Source organism: Carassius carassius, chromosome 1, assembly GCF_963082965.1.
Source record: "Carassius carassius chromosome 1, fCarCar2.1, whole genome shotgun sequence".
Classification (NCBI taxonomy): Eukaryota; Metazoa; Chordata; class Actinopteri; order Cypriniformes; family Cyprinidae; genus Carassius; species Carassius carassius.
The window spans coordinates 44964709-44977635 of NC_081755.1; the positions used below are offsets into that span (position 1 = coordinate 44964709).

Genomic DNA, 12927 nt, shown 5'->3' on the forward strand with positions numbered 1-12927 from the left:
AAATACTTATATATATATATATGTATATATATATATAATTAATATATATATATTAATATTATATGTATTCTTTTAAAATTACAATTAAATTAACAATTGTATGTTTAAATACTTATATATATATATATATATATATATATATATATATGTATATATATATATAATTAATATATATATTAATATTATATTTTATACTTGTTTATTGTTTTTATATTTATTTGATTTACCACACACATGTATAAAATATAAATAAAAAAATGTATAAATATCTATGCATATTTAAAATAATATTAATATTAATAATTAATATTAATTAATAATTCTGTTGATGTACTTTACATGTAAAAATATTATTATTTAATTAATATTTACATTTCCATGTAGATTTTGTATACATTTTATTAGAAATGTATAAACATAAAAAAGGTGAAAGGTGAGTTGTATATTTGAAATATTTGTGTGTGTGTGTGTGTGTGTGTTTATTTATTAACGTTCTTGTTAGTGTCCAAAAATCGTTCAATTCCCTTAAAGAAGCAGAAAAAGCTTTATTTTGAAAGGTTTTAAAATCTGCACATTTTAGGGGCTTTTTATTTCCTAGTTATCATAAAAATCTATGATCGCACAAGATTATGAAAAACCTACAAGATGATCACATGATTTTGAACCTCCAAACAATGAGCAACCCTGCTAAAATAGTTGTCAAGAAAGAAGAGCGACTGGTAAAGGCATTGTGATTCTAACGCTGATGACTGATGTTATTGATTATGTTTCAGGCCACCGAACCGTTTCTGGTGAATGAAGACCCGTCCAGAGGTCCTGGGATACCAGAGTGCTTCGTCGTGTCGGATTCCTACAGGGTACGTCTGCTTATTACTCCATTACTGCTTCAGCATTGTTATAGACGTTACAGAGTCAAAGAATCTCTGCAAAATATACTGGAACCATGATTATTATTTCCATATGCACATATGCATATGCAGTGAAACACTGTGAAAACACTCTGCAGAAAGTGAGTCTCCTAACTCCACCAGAGCCTGTTTTCTTGTGGGAAATGAAAATTATAACGTGCATACTTCTATAAAATGAGAAGTATACACGAGGGCAGGACTGCAAGGAAGGGAGGGCGAAGAAAAACCAGAAAGAAGTGCAGCTTTTAAAATTCCACCCAGCGAGCGCGCTGGATTTACAGTGATGGGAGTGAAATAAAACGGTCATAAAAACAGAAGGGCGGGACGGAGAGATGGAGAGATGGGAAGGGGAGTCTGCGGATGACTGAAAATGAGACTGTTAATGAGCTGGGAGCCGCTTTTCGAGTCCTCGTTTCCAGTGGATCGCTTTTGCCAACGTTTCGGGGAGAAAAAAATCTGGGTTGCTCCGGCGTCTCTGGGAGCAGGCGGTCGCAGAAATGGAGGGAAAATGAAGAAACGCGATTGGCTGGAAGTAAAGAAGGGGCTGAGGTGTAAAATATAGCCGTGTTGGATATCAGGAATGTGTCAAGCGATATCATCCGTCAAGTTCATTTAGAAGAAAAGGAGGGCCTGGCTGTATTTTCTGCTGATTTTTATAGCAGTGTGCTTTACTATTTTTAGTTTGTGGAGAAACCAGCAGCAGCTCATTAAAAGTCTTAGTAGTTAGTGAATTAGTATTTTGGTTATGAACCTCATATCGAATCAGTGGTTCTAAACCGGTGGGTTTTGACCCAAAATGTGACTGCAGAGAGAAAAAAAAATGCTAAATGCAAATATTGAAATGCAACAAACCACATAATCATGCATGCAGACAGCAAAGTTAGGAATACCTTGGAATAACGTTTCCCACACACTACTGGTCAAAGTTAAAAATAAGTTTCTTCTGCTTGCCTAGACTGCATTTATTGGTAAAAAAAAATACAGTAAATACAGTAATATTGTGAAGTATTCTTGTAATTTAACAGAACTGTTTTGTATGTGAGTATATTTTAAAATGTAATTTATTTCTGTGATCTAAAGCTGAATTTACAGCATCATTCTCCAAAAATAAGCATGCAATATATAAACTTTGAATCTCAGAACAAGTCAAGCTTTCACTTGCATTTTCACTGTTTTTTTTTTCAGCTGGTAAAGCAAATAAATGTCATTGGCTGGATATCCAGGCATACAAGTTTGCAAAGGGTGGCCTTTTTGGGGGGGGGGGGGACTTTTGCAAAATTATGGAATTTAGTTGGAATGTTTTGGAAAGTTGCTGGAAATTTTCCAGCCCTTTGCATTGCTACATGCAAGTGATCTTAAAACCTTTGCATTTGCCAAATAAGTAAATTTGAGTGTAGATGTAATGCTCTGTCTAAAGATATCCAGCAGCTGCTGATTTCCTGCCAGCGTGTGGTTCTTCTGTCATGTGTTAGTTTAGCAGTCTTGTACCCACTCAAACCACTAACTGTGGGGCACACTGAGAGGTGGTACACAAGTTATCACATCGTGCATGATGTTCCTTCGGTTTGGAGAAACCTCGTCTCCTCTCACCACTGCAGGCCTTTGAACTGGCTTTGTGGCATTTGTTACAAATCAGTTCAGGATCTCGGGTGGAAAAGACGAGGAAATCCCCTTCCGTTTTAAATCCACCTGCTTCCATGCACTTCAGCAGTTTACTAGCTCAAAAAGACTAACATTATTTGGTAACACAAGCTGTCTATGGGTAGCTGACATGAAATTTATCCTGTAGTGTGACATAATGTACTGCATCTCACATTGTTTTATGTATTTCATGGTATCACTGTACAATAAGGTTCATTAGCATCTGTATTAGTCAATATGAGCTATCAATGAAAAATCATTCTAAAGCATTTATATTTAAGTTAATTTCAACATTTATTAACATTGCTAAAACAGAAAGTTGTATCTGTTAACATTATTTAATGGGTTAAAGCTTGCATGAATTAACATTAAACAGTTGTTTTAATAATGTTAATGTTATCTATTTCACACACACACACACACACACACACACACACACACACACACACACACACACACACACACACACACACACACACACACACACACACACACATATATATATATATATATATATATATATAAGTAAAAAGATGTAATTTTTGTTAATGCATTATTAATGCATGTTAACTAGTGGGACCTTGTTACCTATTTTTCATTGTTATTTTTTAACATTTTTATTTATAAATGTTATGTTAATTGTGAATATTTCTGCTTTAAAGCATTTAGAGCATTGCATTTTTAAGACTACTGGACCATTTATTAATAAATCAATCAATAAATATAAAAATTAATTAATTAATAAATATTTTGAATTAATGATAATAATAACAATAAAAGACAAAAGGTGATTTAAAAGATGGTGAAAACGAGAAGAATACACATGTCTCCCTTTTATAAATCTCTAAATGTTTACCTAATTGATGTCTGATTAATAAATAATAATAAATACTGTAAGAAATGAATTGCTCACTGCTAGATCATTTTACGTAATGCATTAACTAATGTTAACTAATGGGTAAAGTGCTATCTTTAATATCTTAGTTTTTTCTTTTGTTTCCTTTAAATATTCATATGTGACACTGCAAGACCATTTACTGTAAGTGAACGTTTCCTTTCTATAAATCTATCAGTTTGAAGCTCAAATGTTGAGCCTATAAGTGCTTAAGGACATGTTATTTGCGAAGTACTCATGAACACATGCCAGGTCAAAGGTCACATAAGGTAACTGGTGAGAAGCGCTGATGATTCACGCAGGTATGCGTTTCCTGTGTCTCCACTCCCCCAGCTTCCTCCCATCTGCAGTCTCCAGCTCTCTGTCACTCCCTGGATCCCTTGGCAGAGGGCTGTAATTGGCCACACAGTGCCGGCTCTCTCTTTGTTTCTCCTGCAGTGGCTTGCGGTGGAACTGCACAGGCCTCATAAATCTCCAGGCCTCCGGTGGCACATCCAGCCTTCAGCTCCGGTTCTGCTCAATGACTTCACCCCCACCAAAAAAAAAAAAAAATCCCCACCCAGGGACGTGCTCCAGAACTCTGCACCTCCACTCGCCGCCTGCTCTTGCCTTAATGTTCACTGCTTTCATGCGTTTTGCAAGGAATTCATTTAGAAGTTTCTAAATGTTGTACTTTCACTACAGAAGCGCTGTAGTCCAGGTGATAGTCTGTGTCTATTACAGCTTTTATAACACTGAGTACAATTAATTTGACAGTCAAAACTTACATTAAATTGACCTTTCTAAGGCAAATCAACAAAAACAATAGCATTTTTTCACTTTTTTTTTTACTTCCTTTGCTCATTAATTCGTGCGCATAAAGTTTATGAAGGATGTCTGCATGCCACTGCAAAAACCTCTTTTTTTCATTCCTTTATTCAACATTCCTTTATCGTTGGTTCAAAACACATTCCTTTATTCATGCATGCCATGTGTGCTTATTGAATATATTCATATTCACAAGTTAAATTAATATGCAGCAGTTTAGTAAACATGGATATTTGTAAAGAAAGATCAAGGAAAAAGGCTACATTTAAATTGGTGAATTTGAAAATGCTTATGTTTTTATTTCTTTGATCCTATATAAGAAAATCTGTTTAAATCTGGCATTTATTTATTTATTAGCTATCAAATCCCAAACATAGTTTTAATGTTTTCTTAATTTTTTAAAATAACATGTATTAATATATATATATATATTTTTTTTTACATGTGTATGGTTTAAGACTAAGTCTTTAATACTATATAAAAAAATCTGTTATTTATTTTTAAGCTTTAAATTTGTATTTTTTTTCACTACCATATTTAGGATCACTAGGGCATTTTTAAGGGACACTTCATGCCAAAATAGTCCATTTAACAATTGTACTTTTTTTTACATTACATATACACACAGTATGTATTAAGGGTTAGATAATATTTACATTCTACATATAATATAACATATCAGTGATTTAATTTACACTGAAGTCGCGCTAGAAATGTCATAAACATGCTTGAGAAACTATGTCCATTCATATACTGTATGAATATCGCATATCTGAAAATATATTTAGTTTCAGGACATTTTTAGCTTTTAGAATCAACGAATAATCTATTAAACACTGTATATTGTAAAAATTGGAAATGTATCATCTCATCGCATATTTTTGAATAGAAGTTACGTTTTTACTACGCTATAGGCTACTGTGTAAATCTTACCATATCTAGAGTTCACGCTAGCATTTACACTCACTGAGACGCATTTCCGTCAGATTCATACGCTTGTTCAGGCAGAGAGAGAGAGAGAGAGAGGGAGAGGAGGGAGGGAGGGAGAGAGAGAGAGAGAAAGTTTTTCTCCTCGCAAAACTTTGTGCAAGCTTTCACTTTCAGCCGCTTTAGGCGGAGTTAGAGCAGCGTGCAGTGAGCGCGAGCGGGACGGCAATGCCACTTCCATCCCGCTTCAGTCACGCATCTCACATATAAGCATGTACTCTCCATACTGCCTCACACAGGTAACGCGTTCCTTATTCTTCTGCTTGATTGATTCGCGTACGCGTGTGTCAGCTGCTCCCGTCGACCGCGGGACTGTTTCTGTGGTGCGAGAGCGCGCGTTCGGTGGCACGTCTCCAGCTGACCTTCTTTACGCGCTTTCAGTGCGCATGGTTTGGGCAGAAAATGGCGCTTCGCTGGAAATCGATTTAATATAAAACGAGCGCCGGAGAGGAGGAGTGAATATGCATAGATAGACCTCGAACTGCGAGTTTAGTGCTTCTTGTCGTTTTTTCTTCCCCCTCTTCGTCCCACCCTGAATAGCTTCACTTGGAGAAACTGTAAGACGCGCGCGGGCGTTGGAAAGTCCAGTGTTTAACGTTGTTGCTGTAAGATTTTTGAACATTTTTTGAGGGAAATGTCAAAAGTCGCCATGCATCGCCCCAAAATGCCAGTTTGCCAGATTTTCTGATCTGAACTCACGAATGCTTGTGCATATCCTGCATTTTTGACGTGCAACTTAAAAAAAAAGGATCGAGAAATTAGTGTAATACAGTTGAAGACCTTTTGGAGATTGTAACTTGGTTTAAATGCATCTGGTGTAAAATATGTATTTCTAATGTAAATCTGAAAGCTTCTGTGTATACATACGTTATAGTTTCTTGAAGTGTTTACAAACGCATAAGAGCTGCAAATGTATGCCTAACATTGTTAATTTTCATAGGAAATTATTTGCAGTAATAAAAAGCTAATTAGTTTATTAGTTGTTTTACAACTGAATACTGTTCAGAGTGCAGCACTGCAATGTTTTTGTGCATTTTGTACTATTATTATTTTAAAATCAGCATTTTATAGAGTAAATTATTTATGCATAGATGCATGTTCATACTATAGGTGTATTTGATGTATTTTACTTCATTTGCCACATCATGTGGGGCAGTCAACTGTTTCAGGGTCACTTTTTTCTCTAGCATGAAAATGTTTGCCATAAATCGTTTTAAGATATCAAACTTTTACTAAATATATGACATTTGATTATTTCATACTTTTATGTTTCAAAATTTTTCTCATTTTTAAAAGTGTGTTCAGTTTTTGTGCATGCTCTTATATAAAATATACATATAGACACAAACGCACACATACGGCTAACATGCTTTTTAAAGACTTACAAGCAGAATTATTATTATTTATTTATTTTTACTGAGAAACACAGCTTTCAAAACTGGTGTTTCAGATTTGCCGTTTCAGTCATATTTAGAAACCAAGAGAAATTCTCATTCATTACATGTGTTTCTAAACTCACAATCATTAGCGCAGAGTTGACAGATATTTTTCTCTGGTTTCTAGAGATTCTTTGTCTTCAGCAATATTCCCGATTGTTCCTGGGGTTGTCCTGCGTGACTTAGTGCAGTCTCTCTATCATATGCTGCAGTTGTTTATATGTCTGTGTCATGTGTAATTCATTCCTGAGTTTTACAGTAGTTCTATTAAAACAATTTTACCTCCATGCCCCTACCGCACGCTTGCAGAACCAGGGAGCGTGTGTTTTTCTTTGGGCATGCAAGCACCGGCCTGTTTCCCATTTAATATACAATAGTTACTGTGCACAGCCGTGCTCCTTAATTGATTGAAGTGGTGCAATCTGAACAAGGAATTATTCTGGGATTTAATGGAAATGTTGAGTCTGAAAAAGACGTCAAAAAATGTATGGCCTTATCTCAGCATTCTTTTGAGTGTAAATGTATGATTATGTACAGGCACTGTATGTCTGATATGATACGTGCACATTACTGTAGTGTAGGTGGCTTCTTAGTAAGCGGACTGCAACAGATTTATCTCCTGGGTCTGAAATTGACATATATTCCTGTTTATATCGCACTGAATCATACCTGTGTCTGCTCCAGAGAAAACAATGGCACTGGGTCAGTCACAACTGGAAAAGCAAATATGCAATATTATTATTATATTACGGATGACTTCAAGCTTTTATTGGCTCAATTAAAGGCTTTAGAACAGAGAAAGTGACATTTTGTCATTTATTTACTATTTTATCTATTTAAAGTTATTCTTTTATTAATTATTATTTTAGCAATTGTTAATTTATTTAAAAGTAAGTGGGTTTATGTTTATCTATCTATCTATCTATCTATCTATCTATCTATCTATCTATCTATCTATCTATCTATCTATCTATCTATCTGTCTGTCTGTCTGTCTGTCTGTCTGTCTGTCTGTCTGTCTGTCTATCTATCTATCTATCTATCTATCTATCTATCTATCTGATGCATTGGTCTTTGTTTCTTGCATTAATTAAAAACAGTTCATAGCAGAGTTTGAAGCAGTTTTAATGTAGTTATTTCAGTATTTTAATCCATGTAAAAGGTGTTTTGGAGAGTGTTTGCGTGGCGAGAGGAGAGAGAACGGGTCTGTGTGTCTCCGCGGTTGCACTTGAATTTCGTAGCTACACGTCTGACAAACAGATTTACATTTTTGGCTTGTTTAGTGGCTGTGAATAAGAAAAGCAGGCCTGGAAGGTCATTAATGATATTAAATGTAAATAAAAAGGAGAAATTAGTTACTGAACAAAGCTTTTTCTGAGTAGACAAGTGGCGCGAGGAGGTTTGGGACTGGTGCGTAATGCGGCGTATAGAAATGCACTGGTTATAGATCAGGTGGATCAGATGCTGGTCAAGATCTTAATATGCTTTCATTGATGTAAACAAATGGCAATCAGGATTATGACTTTGTTTTAAATGGCAGAAAGTAACATTTATGCCACATCTGTGGAAAAATGCTATCGATTTAAATGCCTATTTATTTATATTTTACTGCCTAAAAGTTTAAATTGCTATTTACTAAAGTCATTATAAGGAAAATACTTTTTTATTTAAATGACCTTAATACTACCGAATGAGTTTCCTTTTATTTAGTAAAGAAATGCTACTGGCCACTGAAGGTGCTTTTGAAATCAATTCATTTGCTTCGTGCCGAAAATGAGGGTCGACATCAAAAATGATATCTAATTATGTACTTGTGTTTTGTATAATTAAGGAGTGTGTGTGTGTGTGTGTGTGTGTGTGTTAGAGAGAGATTGTCACATACAGCTGCAGGGTCACACCTGGCTGTGCAGCTCACACTCAGTCTTTAACACTCCTGGATATTTCAGTATCTGAATTCAGAAACATTAAACCCCAGTCAAGAGTACGCTGCACATCAGATATAATGGTTTGCGTACAGTTTTACACACTTAAATAAAGAAATATATATACCGCTGGTCACAAGTTCGGAATAATTAAGTTTTTGAAAAGAAAATGCTGCTGCTGAAAATTCAGCTTTGTGTCACTAAAATAAATTACATTTTAAAATCTATTAAGGTAGAATTTTGTTATTTATGTTGTAATAATATTTACAAATTTTTACCGTTATTGAAATTGTTTTTTTAATGAGATATATATTTTATGTATTTGTTTGTTTGTTTTTGCTGAATTAAAAAATGTCTTGTTTTTGGGACTTTTAATTGGCCAGTCAATAATCAAAAGTTTTCAACCAATGCAAAAAAAAACAAATAATAATAATAATCACAAAATGGCTAAATCTAGTGAAGTTCTAATTTGGACACTTAAAAATAATTTGACACTTTAAAATAATAAAATGATATTATTTTTTAAACCAAATTTTTGTATTATTGTAAAATCCTAATTCTTCACTTCAGTCAACTTTTAATTAACCAGTCACTAAGACTAGCAGATGTGACTATTATGAATCCTAAAGATTTGATTCACAGCCAGTTTGATGACCGTTATGCATCTTACAAAACCCGGATCTGAATTTCACAGCGCTGAAGAGAAACCGTTTGTATCTCGCTTCAGAAAACTTTAATCAGTAGCAAAGAATGTCTGCACATATTCGGCCCAATAACAATCTGGGCTGAGATGGATGAGGCCCTTCAGCCATGACAGGCTTAACTCTCTCCCAAACCTGACTTAGTCACTCTAGAGTCGCTCTAGATGCTCCGGTTTAGCTCGCTCCCCGCGCCTGGAAAATGAGTTGGAACAGCTGCTCTCGGGGTTCAAATCTGACGGTTTCGAACACCTTTATCGTCTAACTCTTTCTGATTCACTCACATGGAACTGTGTCTTTAAGCTTGAATTCTTTTTTGTTCGTTTGTTCACTTGTTTTTCTAATCCTAAAGCTCAAGTGGTTTTTATCACAGGATTAGGGAGCGTTTCAGGACCACCGTTAGGGGCCAGTTGTCCATTACATTCTTAGTTATTCTAAGACACCAGTGTCTGTTTAAATACACAATCACATTTAGAATGCTTTTTTGTGGACTTTTTAACATTCTTTAAGGCAAAAATCTGCATAACTAACCTAATTGAAGGACCACACAATGTAAATAATTGCTTTTTAAAAGGATCTATGTAAATACCAAATGAACGTGATAATCATAGCCTGATATTAACATCTGAACACTATAGTCACTGTTTCTCATATATATATATATATATATATATATAACTAATATTTTTTTTTATTTAAAAAGCAAATATTTTTTTATGGATCTGCATGTAATATAAATATGCAATCATTTATATATTTCTTTTTGGAGTTTTTGAGAAATTAGATCATTTTGCTGTGCTGGACCCTTGATTACATTGTAAAAAAAAAAAAAAAAAAAAAATATTTCAAAGTTGTTAATACGAACAAGATTATTGGAGTACAAGAAAATACTATTTCAGTGTTTCACATTTAATTCATTGCCATTTCGTCATAATTGACTGTGAAATTTACACTGTAAAAGTGTTGAAGTAGGTTACGCAAAACACTATTTCAGTCTTTCTACTTCAAAATGTCACGTTACTTGCTGTTTCTAGAAATATCTGAGTGAATATTGTTTCCACCACCAGTTGTTTACAGCGATATTCACTTATGGATAATGCTAAATTAATAAATTGCGGTTCGATGATCAAAGATTTTGTTCCGCATTGAAATTCTCAGGCGGTTTACGGGAGTGACATTTGAAGAGGACAACTAGTTGATCTTGCGTTTCACTTCAGAGGGCCGTGGCGGTATTGTGCGCTCATGTGATGAAACCAGAGGCTCCCGTTTGACCAAATGGTGTCCAGTGGCACTGAGTCGAGCTGGTTTCATGGCACAGAGACGGGACGGTTACAATGCCAGACGGGCACAGGGACGCTCTGTTCCTTTTACTTATTCATTCTCACGGAGCGTCAGCCGTGTCCGCTAGTCGACTGTCAAAGCTCCCGTTCACTCGCCGTACGATCAACAATAATAAAATACCACTAACAAAGACATTCCACAGCAGTGTTCAGAGACTGCAGGATCATATCCTGTTCATTTCCCCGAGGTGCACTTACAATGTCAGTTAAAGTTGTATATAGTTCGTAATTTAGTTCATCATGAACAGTTTACATGCTCTTTTTTGGATACATTTTTTGCCGTCTTTAAATGTAGGGAATTGAAACCAATGAATTAAATCATTTTTTTAAATAAATGAATAATTTCATCATTAACTTATTTATTTTAGACTTGAACAGCATTTCGTCTTACATTGTACACAAAAGGAGGTTTAGCTGAAAATTTTAGCTGCTCTTTTTAACAAAAAGAGAGAGAGAGAGATAGAGAGAGAGAGAGAAAGCAAATAAAAATAAAGTCTGTCAAATAAAAAGGGGCAAAACAGCATCTCAAAAGTCTATGCACTGGGAAAAAAAGTCAATAATTGCAAGAAAACTTATTTGCAAAATCTTTCAATTCAAATGAGATTTATAGCTTTGACTGAAGTGAACATTTTCAACAAATAAATCTATCATATGACTTCAGAAGACTTCAAATTTAGGACACAAGTCATATATGGACTCTTTAGGTGCTTTGTTTGAATTCACTTTTACGCCATACTATAGCACAAGTGCATTGAGAAATGTTCATCCCATTTTTAATATTTCTTTTTTTTTAATGATCGATTCATAAACTTCTAACTTTACTCCATTTTTAGCATTTTTTAGCATTTTTTTGCTTTGCTGGTCATTCATTTTGATGATCAGAAATCCAATAAAATGTGTTGTTTTTGCAGTTTAGTTCCAATAAATGGCATGAGAAGCCCGAAAAGTGTATTTACATGATATGTCATACTACTTTACCCGCCCCCCCCCCCCAAAAAAAACAAGAAAAATTAGATTTTTCATTTTATAACCCTTCTTAAGTTATTGCCACTTTTCACATACCCTCTCAAGTGTTTTCAGAAGTAATTTCCTTGAAGTTGTTTTTACACAAATGAGCCTTTAAATGAGTACGTCAAGGTTTATAGAGAGACAAACACCGGAGGAAATTTTCAGTCCATAATGGACGTAATAAATGTGTCAAAGAGCTGTTTTATTCTGCTGTTCAATGTATTAGGTGGTGGGAAACACAAAGCCGGCCTGATGATCAAATGCGTGCTGGCATGGAAGAGGACGGCCTAGAATAAAGTACCTAGTTTTTATCTTAAGCTTTAACGCAGAAAGGCCCAAACCAATCGCTATCTGCACAGCTGTCCCAGTATCCGTGGAGAATGGATTTCTACTGCCATTGCCATGGGAGTCTCCAGCCAAAAGAATAGGAGGATATCCAGTGTGTATGTGTGTGTGTGTGTCCTCCCTTTCCCTTCGCTCATGTCACTCCTGGCATGGATTAGGCCTTGGCAGAGGCCTGGCAGTGCCCGTAGCTCCACTGTGGCTCTGTGCTTGCTGATATGTTGTGCAGTTGCAATGGCAACGGGACACACACTCGAACGCAAATTACATAATTTAGCTCGCATATGCATAAGCCGTGAAATGTAAGTTTTGTACGGTCGCCTAACGTACGGTCGGAGCTGATCAAAAGCATCTTCGTGAAAATAGAGAAGGCTTCAGCCCATGAAACAGGACGAAAGGTTTCCCATAGCAGCTGTTTGAGGGCTTGGCATAAAGATGGAGCGATCGCCATCTTGCATTGTGCATTGCGTACGTGTGCAAGATCCATTTGCAGTGGAAACCGTCTACATTTTAAAAAATAAAGGCTCTTTTTAGCATTCAGAAAACCTTTAGGTAAAGGCTCTTTAGAATGTTCAAATGTTCCAAGAAAAAATTGTTCTTTTGAGAATGGTTCACTTGGCTTGTTTAAAGGCTATTCACTTCAAGGTTCCAAAAATGTTTCTTCTATGGCATCATTGTGAAATATAGATTTATATTTCTATGAGGGTAGGATGGTGTGCGTTTCGGACTCCCCTGCGAGGGGTTCGCTGGATTTATGGGTTGCATCGGATGGCTATGCCAGCATTGGCATGGGTTGGGTTCGCAGTGTTGCTAGGCAAAATTTCCCGCTCTGGCTTTGCGCTTCATTGGTTCCATCGCTGTCTGAGCAGATCAGTTTCTCTTTGTTTTACTTTGTTTTTGTTAAAGTGCCACTCCATGACGGACCACAGCGGGACTGTTCAAGC

The 12927-nt window shown here is 35.6% G+C and overlaps 1 protein-coding gene across 9 annotated transcripts in view; it reads left to right on the forward strand.

Moving 5' to 3' along the window:
• The window catches only part of LOC132152440 (nuclear factor 1 X-type-like), a 180584-nt gene that overhangs the window by 51658 nt on the left and 115999 nt on the right, over positions 1–12927 (forward strand). For 8 of the 9 annotated variants that reach the window (XM_059561205.1, XM_059561249.1, XM_059561254.1 and 5 more), the window contains one exon: positions 774–857. In XM_059561205.1, coding sequence (XP_059417188.1) covers positions 774–857 — 84 coding nt within the window. Of the gene's footprint in view, positions 1–773; positions 858–5328; positions 5478–12927 lie in introns of those variants that run through there. The other variant, XM_059561234.1, reaches the window with a different exon arrangement.